Source organism: Ambystoma mexicanum, chromosome 4p (genome assembly GCF_040938575.1).
Source record: "Ambystoma mexicanum isolate Mex_15411 chromosome 4p, UKY_AmexF1_1, whole genome shotgun sequence".
Classification (NCBI taxonomy): Eukaryota; Metazoa; Chordata; class Amphibia; order Caudata; family Ambystomatidae; genus Ambystoma; species Ambystoma mexicanum.
The window spans coordinates 746,183,558-746,198,320 of NC_090927.1; the positions used below are offsets into that span (position 1 = coordinate 746,183,558).

General features: G+C 45.1%; 1 protein-coding gene across 1 annotated transcript in view; it reads left to right on the forward strand.

Annotated features, from left to right (window-relative positions):
* BCKDHB (branched chain keto acid dehydrogenase E1 subunit beta) overlaps positions 1-14,763 on the forward strand; it is a 1,205,043-nt gene that overhangs the window by 468,277 nt on the left and 722,003 nt on the right. The window contains exons 5-6 of the mRNA XM_069606308.1: positions 6,280-6,435; positions 9,074-9,182. Of these exons, the coding sequence (XP_069462409.1) occupies positions 6,280-6,435; positions 9,074-9,182 (265 nt within the window). The remainder of the gene's footprint in view (positions 1-6,279; positions 6,436-9,073; positions 9,183-14,763) is intronic.

The window sequence follows — 14,763 nt, forward strand, 5'->3', positions numbered from 1 at the left end:
CATTATTAGTTATCATACACCTTCTACACCCCCGATGCTCCAATCCTCACCTCCAATGTTGGGTAGCTTCTCTGATTTGTCTTCCGCTCTCAGCCTTGTCAGGGAGCAAGACACTGCCTTAATTGCTGCACACAGCGGCCACCATTTTAATTAACACAGAGCTTGTTGCCCGAGCTCTTACTGTTTTTGGATGGCCTTTTTTCCCCTCAATATTGCAGCCCAAATGTTGCACAATGTAGCCCAGCTGTGTTCATAATCCGAAAAGGCTCTGTCAGAGGCCCTTCGCTGCACGGGAAAGCTAATCTATGAGCAGATCAGCTGGGAACTCCGTTGGACACATCCTGCTTAACTCGTTGCTATCCCAAACCAGAAACGTTATTTAAGTGATTGGCGGTATCAGGAAAATGTTCTTACTTGGGAACATTTTGATCAGTCGGTTTGGGTTGACCCTAAGAATGGTTACAAGGGAGACCGGTGGCCTACTTATTACAAGGCAAACTGTCTAACAAGATGATTAGTCCTTGCAGGAAAATTGCAGCCGGGTTCTTTCTGATGTATTCTGATGAAGATGACTCATCAAGATTTGAATAGTAGTTTCTACAGGCTAATAAAGTGGTTGAGAATACTATTATCAACCGCCTGATTTTCTGAAGTGTTTTTTTTTTTCCTTGCTACTGCTGTTTACTTGAACTTTTATTGAGATTGAAATAGCCACATTATGGTCCTGCAGTGTTCCATTACATATGTGTTTTGTTATCCTGTTATGCCAGATGCATGATTCGGATTTACTAGAACTCTAGTCTTGTCCCCTGTTAGAACCATTCTGGAAGTCCTTGCAATCATTCAAAGACACTCAATGTGAAAGTCTATGTTTATATACTTTGTAGTGGGGCCTCTCCTTTTAATGTTTTTGTGCTGTGCCGAATCCCAGGATGTCGTCTGTTTCCCTAGGGGAGTGCCCTTTTCATGAGCACCGGGAGCTGAGGCCGCTACCCAATAGTCCCCCTGGCGGTGGTAATCAGCGGGTGGATCTCATGGGAAGGGATCCCATATGGGACTGGGGTCTACTGTTCTGGGAGAACATTGTACATTCACTTTTCCCTCACTCTTGTACCCTATAGTTCCCCATGCCTGCAGATACTTCTGTAGGGTAAAAGACTTGGTGACCATAGACAGTACTGGGATGAGGAAGAATAGGGACTACCTGTGGGAAGCAGGTGTAAAAAACTGGGACAAAGAAAATCACAAGAAACCCACGTGGAAGTACAACCACTAACAATGAGATGAGTCGCCGCCACAGAGCAATGCAGAGTACTCCAGAGAACCAGCTTGAGCGGTCCAGACAATGGGAGACCAGCCACCAAATGGAGAATAAAAAGGGAAGAAGGACTTGGTAAGTGGTCAGTCCCTCCCTGGAGAAACCCGTAAATCAGGATGTTCAGCTTGGAGTAGGGGAGAGAACGTTGGCTGGGATGTAAGAGCTGCCGAGACATCCCTAGTCAGACCTCAGACTGAGCAGAGAACCGGAGGAGCTGGAGCGAGGTGAGAGAAAGTCACCTGACCGCCGGGCGTGGCGAAAGTGTCCAGACGTGCATTCTTGGCTGCGGAGCTGCCGCAGCGTTTGCAGTCCCTGCGAGGAAAGACGGCCGCAGGGGAGCGAACGAAACAGCAGTGGCGCCCCATGCTCATACCCGAGACCCAACGAGAAGTCAGAAGATACAAGGTACATTGGGGAAGGCACGGGAAGCCAGAGAAACCGGATCTGGGACCCATTTGAAAACCGGAAAGATCTGGGAAGGCAGACGGGATCTGGAGCCCATATGAAAACCGGGGAAGATCCAGGAAGCCAGAGCAACAGGGTCTGAGACCCATATGAGAACCGGGGAGGCTCAGAAAGCCAGAGAGACAGGGTTGGGGGTATGAAACCTGGTGAAGTCCATGAGGAAGGATCTGGAACCCACTATTCACAGAGGATACCACTGACGTTCTCCTTCATCACAGTGTCTGGCGGGTTAGTGGATCAGACCTGTTAAACTAAGCGGGCCAATTGAAGAGCCACACACCCTGGCATTATGAATCATGAAGGCATAAGAAGGCGCAGCGAAGAACCATACCTCCTCGCATTGTCAATTGTGAAATCCTAAGAAGACCCAAGGAAGAGCCATACCCCCGGCATTGTGAATCATGAAAGCCTGAGAAAGGTTGGGGGAAGAGGCTTATACCCCCTGAAATCGTGATTTGTGCACGGCAAAGAGAAATCAGGGGAAGTCCGTCAATCCCCCTGGTGTTTGTGAACACTGTGATAGAAAACCAAGAGAAGGGTGGCATTATTCTGGTGACCAGGTTCAAGTTGGAACTTTTGCTTTATTTGGGAATAGAGACTTTTTATTTGCTTATCTGGAACTTTGTGCTGCACTTTAAAAGAACTATAATCTGGGGAAAGAAGTCTCTCCCTCTGAGAGAATAATGGCATGGTATTCCGAAGACCCAGACTCTGCCGTCACTTTTTGTTTTATAGTTAGAAGTTTAAGCGATGGAAATGGGTTTAACAAAGGGCGATGGACTTTTTATTTCGGATATCCTGCCACATCCTTAGTTTAAGTTGAGGCATTGAAACCCCCTCTTAGTAATGGGGATCTGATGAGGTTTTTCTTTGCTTTCGTTGAAAATAAAAGTCTAAAGCCAAGACTGTCTCTCCTCTGTCAGTCTTCTACTTCCACACTCTTACAGTGCTTACTTGAATTTGTACTTAAAACTGCAAAAAAATGAAATTTTTAAAAAAAGTGGAGTGAATCAAAACCTGGGGCGCTGTTGCTGTGATGCTGTCTTTGTGCCAAGTAATGTAGGCTTGATGGGCTCAAAAGTGTAATCCTTGGCGCTCGGTTAGGTGTGGGGCAGGGGAGTCGACTAGGGGTAGGGCTGAGCACAGCTTGTACATGCTGCTTGTGACCTATACGTTCAATATTTGCTGTAAATACAGTCGGGGATAAATGAGAAAAATAATGAACAGGCTACAATAAACACTGCACACATTTGCTGGTACTTAACGTCCGGTGCTTGTTTCCTGTACCCAAGAGATCAAGAATATGAAAACAAATGCAAAAAGCAGGCGGTATATCAAAACAATAAATAAGTTGTAAATGAACACCATAGGTGTTAAATATTATTCTTGCTCCACATCCCCTCACCAATCCTCCTTATTCTTGGGAGTTTCTGCTTGTGGGGTAAGACATTTTTGCAGGCAAAAAGTCCCTCAATTGGCTTGGCTGTCTGTCGACCACTCTGTTGGGTTGGAGTTGCCAGCTTCACATAATCCTTGTTCTCCTAAATGTTCCCTCATTTTCTTTTTCTGCCCCTGATAATGCCTGATATTACAGTTTCCCTTCCTCCCCAACCTGCAAGGGGCAAATCCCTCCTCTGGAGCCAAACTCCCAATGCTTTGGGTGTTTGGACTCACAATACCAGTGGCTTTGCTGCAACACTCTTTTGGTCAGAAACGTAGGTGTCTACTCTAGTGTTGGCAAGCTATTCTTTTCACGTCCACCCACCGCACCCGCAGGAGTTCCTGGAGAAGTAGAAATGGTTGAGTAATGCACCTTCTAGCAGCTTGACCTGGGGGAATCTCTCCTGGATGGTCTCCCAGGCCGGGGGTATCTGCAGTGCCCTTTTGTGACCACACTCACTTCAAAGGATCCCAGCTTAGTGGCCAAAGCTGGGGGCAACCCCTGAGGCTTCCCCTTGTGGGGCTATTTCCAGACACAAGCCGAAAAATCCTCATCAAGAGGCAAAGTCCAGGTACTCATCCTAGGATCCCCCCTATGGGCTAATTCTAGACTTTGATGTGAGGATCCCTGAATAGCGGCCTAATCTGTCTGAAAGGCAGGGATATCCTTCTAAGAAAGCAAAGCTGGCTAATGGGTCTGCAGAGTCTATTAAAGGGATCAACGCTTGCTGGCGTTTATGGACAACAGAGGTCGTCCCCTTACTCCTGTGGTCTGTTATCTGCAATGGTAGCTTAGACTGGAAAATGGCATTTACTTCATCAGTCGCCTCCATAGCAAGATAACATTGCAAGCAAATTGTTATGGTAGAGTTGTTCAATCAGGAGCTGTTTCTCTAAAACATTTCTTGAAATGTGAGTTGCGTATGAACAGCATGGACATAATGAAGACTGCCCCAAAGCTGGGGAGCCATCACAGGAAACAAGGCATGCCCACACTTATGTGGGAGAATGTGGCGATGGTCCAATGAAAGAAGCCGCTGGACTGTATTGTAGTGAGGTAATTTGGGAGATGTAGGCAGAGGGCCATTACCAAAGAAGGCTTTATAAACAATACATAGATCTTCGTAATGCATCCTCTTGCCTGGTTGGGAGTCTATAGCAGGGATAGAAATTAAGATTGGATAAGTGGGAGCTAAAAGCAGCGCCTCGGTATTCGGCAATAAGCAATGACCAGGAGCTACCTCTGGGGACACGAGGAACTAGTACATAGTGTTCCGGCAAAACTAACTTCCACATAAGATGCAAACTTATAGTTTTGTCCATTATTTATGACCCCCATATGCCTAAAATGTGTTCTAATGTTTATTTATAGATTGTCCCAAATGCACAGAGTTAAATTCACATAGGTGTTTGTTTGGCATCAGTTGTTCTGGGGAGCCAAAAGAAGCTCCTCGTAGCTGTTGGTGTCAAGCTAACTAGGCTCTTCTAGGCTACAAGCAGGGACTAAATGGCTCCTAGCACCCCTCCATTTTGTACCCTGCCATATGTTTGGTCAAGAGAGGGGGAGGTGTGCTCGGTGCAGCAAGTCCCAGAAGCAAAACATGAAGCCTCAGTTTTGGATACGTTTTAAGAATTGAGCATGAGCCGGTATGGTTAACAGCATTGTCTTGATTGAGCAGCAAAGAAATTGGAGCAGAGACAGTGGTGGTCTTTGGCTTCGCAGGCGGAATGGAAGGATGGTTTTTTTCAGGGGGTGCAGTGGGAAGAATGTGATCCCAGCGTTAATCTGTGGAACCTGTTAATTCTGACTCTTAAAAAATAAAAATAAAAAAAAACCTGAGATTACATACCTGTATTTATGATCCTTGCGTAACTAAGATTTCCTCAGTCCTCCATGTATACCAGGATGTTTTTCTCACTACCGTTTTCTTTAACTCCCTCCTCCCAAGTGAAATGGATTCTGCGCAACTCTAAGTTCTGTCGCCCAATAAGTAATTTGTTAACTACGGTTGTGGTGATCCCAAAAGAAATAAAACGAAAGCATCTATGGGCTACTGATGTTTGCCCCATATGCGTATCTGTTCTCTTCTTATCATGGGCTATCCGGGAACTTGGATTATCTTCGAGGCATACTTCCGGGGCCACCATTCGCAAAGCAGCTTCCACAGCCTTTAAAACTGCAGTTTTTGTTCCACTTCTGATGCTGATTTTGCCCAGAGACCTCGACTTTTAAGGTAAAGCATTTTTGTTGGTGCTTCCACTTCCTTTGCTTGCGGATTGCTTTGTAATTTTCCATTGGTGTGATAGTGGGCATTGGATGCAGGAGTAAGTACAAGTTATTTACCTTAATGACTCTTGTACTCCCACTTCATAGTCCCCTTTCATCCATATAGGCCTTCCCCTTCCTCACCCCTAGATTCCCTTAATACAAAGTAAATGAACAGGCGAAATGAAGCAGGAGGGTATGCCTGCAGGGGGGCGACGGCGCATAGGCTCCTGCTCGGAGCCGGAGTACTCTGCCAGGGCTTGCTCTGCAGCACTCTCCCATTTGTATTGAGAAGAGGGGATTATGGCTGCAGACTCGATCACTGAGCAAATTCTACTATTTAACGCAAGATGTCAGTTTGAAAAAGCTTCGCTTCCAGCCCAGTTCGCCGTTGACCCATTTGTTTGTGCAGGGTCGTGGTACATGTGGAGTAGCTGTCATCTCATCATTAGTGCGTACTAATACTGCCCGTTATTTACTTCGTGTTCATGGCTCCTTTCACGTGCAGTTAGTTAATCTTATGCCCTTTTTGGACTTCAGGGACCAGCATGCAAAGCAGCCAGAAGTGATAAACCCCCATGTTTTAATATTTGACTTTTGTGTGCCCAAAAGGCTCTTTAATGTTTTTCCCGCATAGTTCAAAACTCTTGGACACACCAGTATGGATGCGCATTTCTACTTTAAAAGTTTATCTTTAAGAATTGTAATGCATACAAAATATTGACAAGAGTTTGGTTTCAGTTTGCCTAGTTTCTTTTGTAAAGTTTGAAATTATATTTTTGCTTTTCAGATTGTGAATGAAGCCGCTAAATTTCGGTATCGTTCAGGGGACCTCTTCAATTGTGGTGCCTTGACAATTCGAGCGCCTTGGGGCTGTGTGGGCCACGGTGCCTTATATCATTCCCAAAGTCCAGAAGCCTTTTTTGCCCACTGTCCGGGGATAAAGGTGCGGTATGCTACTTCATTCTCCAATTACTATACTATGCTGTTTATGGTGTGTTGACTTACATGGTGATTGATGGAACAGTGAGCGAACCGCCCTAACGTATGCGATCTGAGCCATAGATACGCCAATTACGCTATTAACCTAGACAGATTAAGACTGGAGTGTGACATTCAACTGTAGTGCCAAATGCTGGCAACATATTTTAACATCCACTAGTAACACGAGCACCATCATTGATATGATTAGTGTAACAATCCCGTGGGCTCAGGCTGTAAATGTGTGCATTCCAGCTGGAATAGGGCAGTTTGGATCGGAGGTGCAGCCAAATGGGTCGTGCTTGTCAAATAAACAGAACTATATCATGAATAGTCATTTAGGTATGCAACCTCCATTCTCTGCTCGTTCACCTCCCCCTGGGCTCAACATTCTCCTTTGCTTTCGCCACTCTCCCATCGGCCTCGCCCATTCTGCTGACCCTTAAACCCACAGTTTCTACCCATCATCCTAAACTTCGTTTTTACCACAGCACTTAAGAGGTCCTCAGCAGACTCATTACCTCACAACCAATAATCTTGAAATTACTTGCATGTGGGCTTGTTTCTGATCACACTACACCCACAGCGTATGTATGCTCTCTGACATCAACACTCTGCCAGGACAGTAGGTTATTAATTACTGACCACTATGTTAGTCGCTCTACCTACCTTATCACTCCCACTTAGTTTCATAGTGCTTCCTGCCCAACTGACTGCCATCTTTTCTTACCCTTCTCAACGTCCGCATCTCCTAGCGTGGCTTCTCATATGGCTTTTCTGACAATGCCACATCGACCTTCCACCCAGGGGCGTTGCTAGGGGGGCTGAGGGGACTATAGCCCCGGATATTTTGGCTGTAACCCCAGATAGAAGCTCAGGAGCTACAGCCAAAAGATTAGCTAGCCCCGAGTCCTGACAGCCTGGACATTAGCGTATCCCCAGATCTTTTCCAGACCTAGCAACTCCCCTGCTCCCACCACTGCTAATTCACTCAAGGATGGCTTTTGCCATTGCTACTTCCTCCTCATCTAATTCCCAAGAACCGTTTCTTTTCCTCCTGGCTTCATCCCACCTTACTGATCTACTTGCAATCGCATGGCATTTTGGGTCATAAACTAGAGCTCACACCTTCACTTGGTTTTTACTACCTCTTTAACATCAATAGGATACAGTCTGTCGCCTTACTTCCTCCCTTCCAAGAGCCCTATTAATTTGTCAATCTTAACCAAACAGGACCGTAGCAACAGGCTTTTTTGGTACTTCCCTGCCCTAATCCTGCCAACTGCATGAAAGGCCATATTTGTGCCAACTGTCCTTTTTATCGCCATCTGGCAAGCTGACTGGAAACACATATGGTCCCACAGTAAATTCCAAAGTTGACCAAATCTATCGTTTTTGTATTTGGTGAAGTAAATAATGCTCACGTCGAACACTGCCATTTTATATATCGTCTTGAACTGTCTTGCGATTGCCCCTATGCTTAAATCTTCTTTTCATTCATAAAGCACCAACCAACTGCTAAGAATGGATTTCCGGCACATGTCTGTACAGCATTCCTGTTTGAGATTATAACCAAGTACGTTATATTTGCCCCCTCCAGTTTAAAAAAAAAAAAGACCTGATAGGAGACATTAAAACGTTGTACCCGGTACTGAGGGCGGCTTTAATAATAAGACGTATTCCTTTTTCCGGAAGCGGGAATAAGAATGTTTGGAGTGCATGGATGAAGCAGGGATAAATAAAGTTCTTCTTATGGATAACCCGGATGCTGGGAAAGGAAGGTCTGGATATGGGGTTGGATTTGCACTCTAAATCAATGCACCACATATAAACGATTCGATAACTTTGTAGCCAAGAGCAAAGCCCTGAATCATTTACCCAACTACTTGTGGAAATATCCTAATGCTCATTATAGACAATTGTTCTTAAGAGTACGATTTGACCTGTATCCTACTAAAGATGTATTGGGAAGACGTGCAAAGCTTGACCTAAAGGCGCGTGAATGTAGATTTTGTGAGGAGATGAGCATGATAGACACTAAGGCGTGTGTTAGTAGACTGCAAAAAGTTACACCATTTTAGACAGTTAATGTTTGCAAATTTGGTTAACCATTATACAATGATAAAGAAGACTAGAATTTTATTTTTGGTGGGAGGTATGCGAATATTGTCTTGGCAGTAATTATGTTTTTAAAACAAATTTTTATATGAAAATACTGTCATCGTTGGGTTAAGGAAAGTTGACATCTACATGGATATTAGGGATGTAACGATTGTTTTTTAAAGCTTGTTAGGGAAATTTGGGGATTTTAAAGGTGTAGGGGTGATTAATTTGTAATGCTTATTATAGAAAATTGTAAAGATACAAGTGTATAATGTTTATGGATTATGATGTTTAATGTGTGAACAGTTTTGATAAATTATAACGCACTAATAAAGAAAAAGAAAAGATTTTCTTCTCTCTGCAACTGGTCACAAGTGAACCCAGTTATTAACAACCTAGTCTGCCAGATCTGTGACTGATCATTTGTTGAGTTCTAATATTAAGCACATTCAATGTTAAACACGTTCAATGTTTTATTGATTGTAACTTATTTCATGAAGGTTGTCATCCCAAGAAGCCCTGTGCAAGCAAAAGGACTCCTGATGTCATGTATAGAGGACAAAGATCCTTGCATATTTTTTGAACCTAAAATACTCTACAGGGCTGCAGGTAAGATTTTGTTATGACTCCAACTATTGGGTTTTGCCAGATTCCTCATCCTATGAAATGGCTCCAGATGCCGGCACACTTTATACGGGCATCTTGTAACAGCCACCATTGGTGTCAGAGTTATTCCATTCAGACTGCCATAATGGCATTGGGGATCCTGGTACGAGACAAGTAAATCCAAAAAGCTTCATGCGCCCACTTATCTCTGCCCAGTTTCTTATTCAACAAGGATTCCACTTTGGATATTACCATTAATTTAGTTTTCGGTACTGTGACAATCCGATATCTGGTTCAGTCCCATAGCCTGTAGGAGTCTGTGCTGCCCAGGAATGCCAACATTCAGGGCATACTAGCCTGAGCTGTGAGGCAACTGGAGGCCGAAGAGGGTGGGAGCTGTGTAGATCTATAAACAGCAGACATAGTATACAACAATTTAGCAATAAGAAAATCATGTAACACAAGAACATTACTTGTACAAATAAGCCCTTAGAACGGAACCTTTTAACATAATTTAAAAGCATTTCTTATTTCCACAGTGCATATTGCGCATGCATAGAAATAAAAAGTACAAGTGCATTGTTAAAGATAACACAAGTTAAAAATATAAAATTTTCTATTGAACATAAAAATGCAAGCAGGCCCTAGCGAGATTTTATATTAATTGTGCAATAGTGCTTTGTTATTCAAGCACATGGCCCTTTCACTACTTTAAAACTGCACATCCCTTTAGCCGTGACCTATAAACGTACTTGGCAACTGCAAACATATTTACAGCATCATCAGTCCCTCTGCAAAATGCCATAGCTTCACTTATCATACTGATTCTTAAATAAAGAAAGCTTGGCCTCAATTATACCTTTCTGCAGTATAAATGCTGTGGGCATTCTGACGAATCTGCAGATGTCGTCCCTTCTTCCCTAGGAGGTTAGGGGACCTTTTCCCATGGGGCAGGGCAGTGCGTCCACAGTACAATAAAATCCCCCTGGTGCACCAAGGGAGGATCACATGGGGGAAGGAAGCTCCCTATGGGATTAGGGACGACTATTCTCAGGAAACGCAGGATACCCCTACTTCAGTACTGCCAACCCCTTTTCCAGTAGTAAGTCCTCTCTTTCCCCTTTATGCCAGAACCAATATGTTCTATTTTAAAGAAGTCCGACTGATATACTTGACAAGACTTAAATTCCAACTAAGCACTTTGCTTCTGCTTTTAAAAGAAGTACTGTGAAGAAGATATCCAAGTCTGGCGATCACTTTGGAAGGATCAACGTGAGCGTTCTAGTTTCTCACAGGATGTCTTTGGCTCAAACCAGTGCGGGAGTTGAAAAAAGGCTCAACTGGGACACAGAAGTGGAGCAATACTCCAAGGAGGAGCTGCGGGAGCTGTTCACTGGGTGAGCAGACGAGAGCCGAACGGAAAGCCGTGACCGGAGGAAAAGGAGAGCGCAAACCTGGTTCATGCTGGAAGGGCCACTTGCGCTGTTGCTGTAATGAACATCTGGGCACCCCAGGCCCTGGTGAAGCACCTGTGAGCAGGGATGCAATGTAGGTTAGAGTCGAACATTTGCAGAGCCGCTCCAGAGCCCAGCGTTCACCTGCATGCTTACCAGACACTCGAGACAATGCGGCTGCTCAGTAAAAGCTATACCTACAATGAAGAAGCTAACAGATATGTGGCTTACGCGAGAGGAATTGCAGGTCTGGGGACGGAAGTGGATAGGGGGAATAAAGCGAGAATTTGGAGCAAGAGGGTTTGCGATCCTGAGAAGGGACTGAGTCTGGGACCTGCACCCATATGAGAGTGAAAGTATAAGTGGGTCTTGGACCCTGAACGTACATTGCGAGTCTGGGATCCCGCACCTATTTGAAAGTCAAATAAAAGGGTTTGGGGACACCAAGAATAAGCAAGTGATTGGAATCGTATGTTTGGCAGGAGAGTGAACCAAATGGATGCAGCCAAGAAGTGTGTGTCTGGGACCCGCACTCATGTTAGAAACTGAGAATAAGTCTGGGACCCTAACTGAAGAAGAAGCAAGCCAGGAGGAGTTATCTGCTTGGCAGGAGAATTAACCAATCAAGCACAACCCTATATTGAGTCTGGGACCCCCCACTCATGTAAAAGGTTAGGGCCTGAAGGAACAAGGAATAAAAAAAAGGTTCTTGGCCCCTATAAGAGGCAAATAGACCATGATAGGGCAACGGCTTGGCAGTAGAGTAAACCAAGCTGTTGACATCTTTTCAGGTCTGGGTCCCGCAACCACATAAGAAATTGAGAAGAAAAGGGTCAAGGACCCAGGAAGTGAAAATGACATAATCCTATGCTTGGTAGGGAAGTGTGTCAAGTAGCTGGAATAAAGGAACTCTGAAGCTGAGAAAAATATCCATTTAAATCACTTGGTGACATTTACTTAAAAGGATACGGGCTCAGACGCCCAAAAGGAATGAGAGTAAAAGTCTAGGGTAAAGGAACACAACCCTAACCTATGAGTCTTATACCTAGGAAAACTGTTTATTTCATCACGTTTTGCCTGATAGACTGGGTACGTTTCTGTTTGTTGGAAGTGCCATTAACACTTTACTTTGGGAAGAGATCATCCTTGCACAGTTGGTTTAAGTTGTTAGTGTTAGGGACAGTGGTAGGCTGGCTTTTGAGACACGACCTTGAAATACGTTTTGCTTTTGGACAGCCTGACAATTTCACAAGTTTTATTTGAGGCAAGAAAACCCCTCTTAGCTTTAGGGATAGAGAGGCCGTTTTCCAACCATTTCTTGATTAACAAAGGTCTGCACCCAAAAATATGCCACCATTGTATCCAATATCTTCTTCTGCACCCATACAACATGCTAAAAGAAAATGCTCTAAGCTTTCGATCCTGTCACAGCAATATGGGCATTTATTAAACTCCTCAGCATCCCATTGGCCTTTACCTGGGCCACCGGGAGGATACTAAATCTCATCTTGACGTATAGAGTATGCATAAACCTTGGCTTTGTTTCGTCAAAGTAAGATTCGTAAACCCCTAACACTTGTTTTCCCAATAGATGGTTAGAGCAAGAGTGATAGTATTAGAACTCAAGACGTCTAGCTCACATTTTTCCCAATAACTTTTAATGGTTTCTTGTACACTACCAGTTATTAATTCTGGATGCAACCAGGTCTCATCACTCCATCGCTATACTTGATTGAGAATTTAGTGATGGCCCCACTATATCTAGAAGCGATGCTCCAATAAACTTTTCAATTATTAATCATAATCTAAAACATTGGTCGACAGTACTTATTACCCTGCTAAACCGAGCTTGATAATGGTCAATAAGAGCAAGGCTTGTCACCCAGTTATTCAGGTGACCAAGAACCACTTTAGCAAAAACCTTCCCTGTTGAGTCGAGTAGAGAAATAGGTTGGTAGTTACTAAGACTCACGACCCCCTTTCTTGAATTGGGGAACAATTTCTTCAGTTGACTATGAGTTGGGGGCTAGATTCCAGTTATTGCATTACACGGTTGCTGAAGATAGGGTGCCCATATTGTCACTTCAGACTGAAGTATATCACCCGGTATTTTATTGGGCTCCAGCGCTTTAGTGGATTTCTGTATCAAAATAGCTGTAGTGATCTCATTAACGGTAAACATTAAAGGGTTATGTGTGAAGGACCGGAGGGGGGGTGCCTGTATTTCTGCTCTCTATATGGTAGAGGAGAGGCACAGAGGACCCCAGCCAAGATTCTCTATTATTGGTACGTGGTCAAGAAATCAAGGACTAGCTTCTCAGGAGGTGATGCGGGCTGGTTCTTAAGTACAGTGTAGTCCCCAGGCACCGACAAAGGAATGTCCGCGCACTGTATCGGTTAAAACAGTCTTTATATAATTAATATTCAAGGTTATGTACAATATCACGATAACTCACTTTGTACTCGGTTATCTATAATGGCAAATGTACAGTTCTACGTGGTACCATAATTATTATTAGAGCTGTTTAAAGTGCAGCAAAGGTACGGTTACATGGCACACAAATCAGTTCGTAATAGAAACCAACAATGGAGGTAAGAGGAAAGCAGTTGGTGAGAACAATTGGCAGAATACTGGTCACTACCGTTAAACACAGTTCTGTGTGGAGATCCCCCACCTGGGCAACCTGTAGAATAAAGATATATCACAAGCCCAGTCTATATATCGTTCACAAGAGACTTCCCAATAGTTCTGCAACCTCAAAGTGCCTGGCGTTGTAGCGTTCCTCGTCAGGGAATCGACGGCCCTTCTTGAGCGTCCTCCCTTTAAGGCAGGAGTCACGGGTCATGAAACGTCCGACAGAGAACAGGGTGAGCTACGACGGTGAAGTGGCTGCTTCGTTCCTAGCTGTGCTTGTTGACTGGGAAGCATAAACGTCCTGCAGTTCTGGACCACAAAGAGTTTGAAGAACTGTGGCCCAGCAAGGGTGTCGAGTCATCGGTGTCTGTGGTCTTCAGGCGGCGGGAAACCCACCGGCAGATGCTCCTCGGCACCTTGACGGTCAGGCCTTCTCCAGCGGGATAAGACTGGCGACGATGCAGACGAGAGCGTCCTTGGATCTAATGAAGTTCTTCGGCAAACGGGAGCATGGCGGCTCCGGTCGGCGACAGCAGTCATCGACAGCGGCGGACAACAGTCCGGACGCTTCTCCTTGGGATTCTGCGGCAGTCCCCATCTCGGGTCGGCAGCCTGTCAAAGGTTTGTCTACCAGGGAGCTTTGGCAAAGATCAGCTGGTGCACAATGGTCCCTCGTAGCTCGGGAAGAGGGCGCCTTACCAGGTCCTCTCTGGGTCAGTCCTTGGAGACAAAGCAGCTTTCAGATTGGGAAGGAGAGTAACAGCAATTCTTCTCATCCAGCAGGGCTTCAATGTTAAGTTTCAGGTTTACTCCAGTTACTCGTCGTAGTGGGCTTCAGCTTCTGAACACAAATTCTAGCAGTGAGAGGCCCCCAGATACACTAGTTGGTCTCCCATTTATTCTGCTGGGTCACACTCGGGCAACCAATCGGTCAGAAGGGCATTCATGCAGGCAGCCAGCCAATCGGGTGCATAGTGCATTCAGGCCATTCACTTCTCTCCAGACACTCACAACAAGTTATTTGTATTGGGACAAGTACCCAGCCATTCAACACTCCACACTGCATTCATACCAGTTTCGGGCAGGGTTGTCTCCGTCATTGTGTAAAACACCAGATACTAGACATCCACAATACAGAATGTGTATTCGTCACACACTTCATTCACCCCGGTCCCACCCACAGGCATACCCACAACATACGGTCGTTGGGAAGGCTCCAGCCAGTCTGGTCAGCACTTCCCCACACTACCATATATGGAACTTCGACCCAACAGCCAGTCAGGGGGGAGGGACAGAGTCGGGGCTTCCCGGGACTTCGAGAAGATCAAGATAACAGGCGATGGAAGGCAAGAGGCCACAGGGGCCATCTTGTCTCCATCCGGAATCTACCAATTCCAATGACAGGGCCTGGGGCATCCCAAAATGGAGGACGCTCAGGGCACCAGTCAATTCAGCACAGAGCTGCGACCAGCCCGTACCCAGCTCTTTGGGCCAC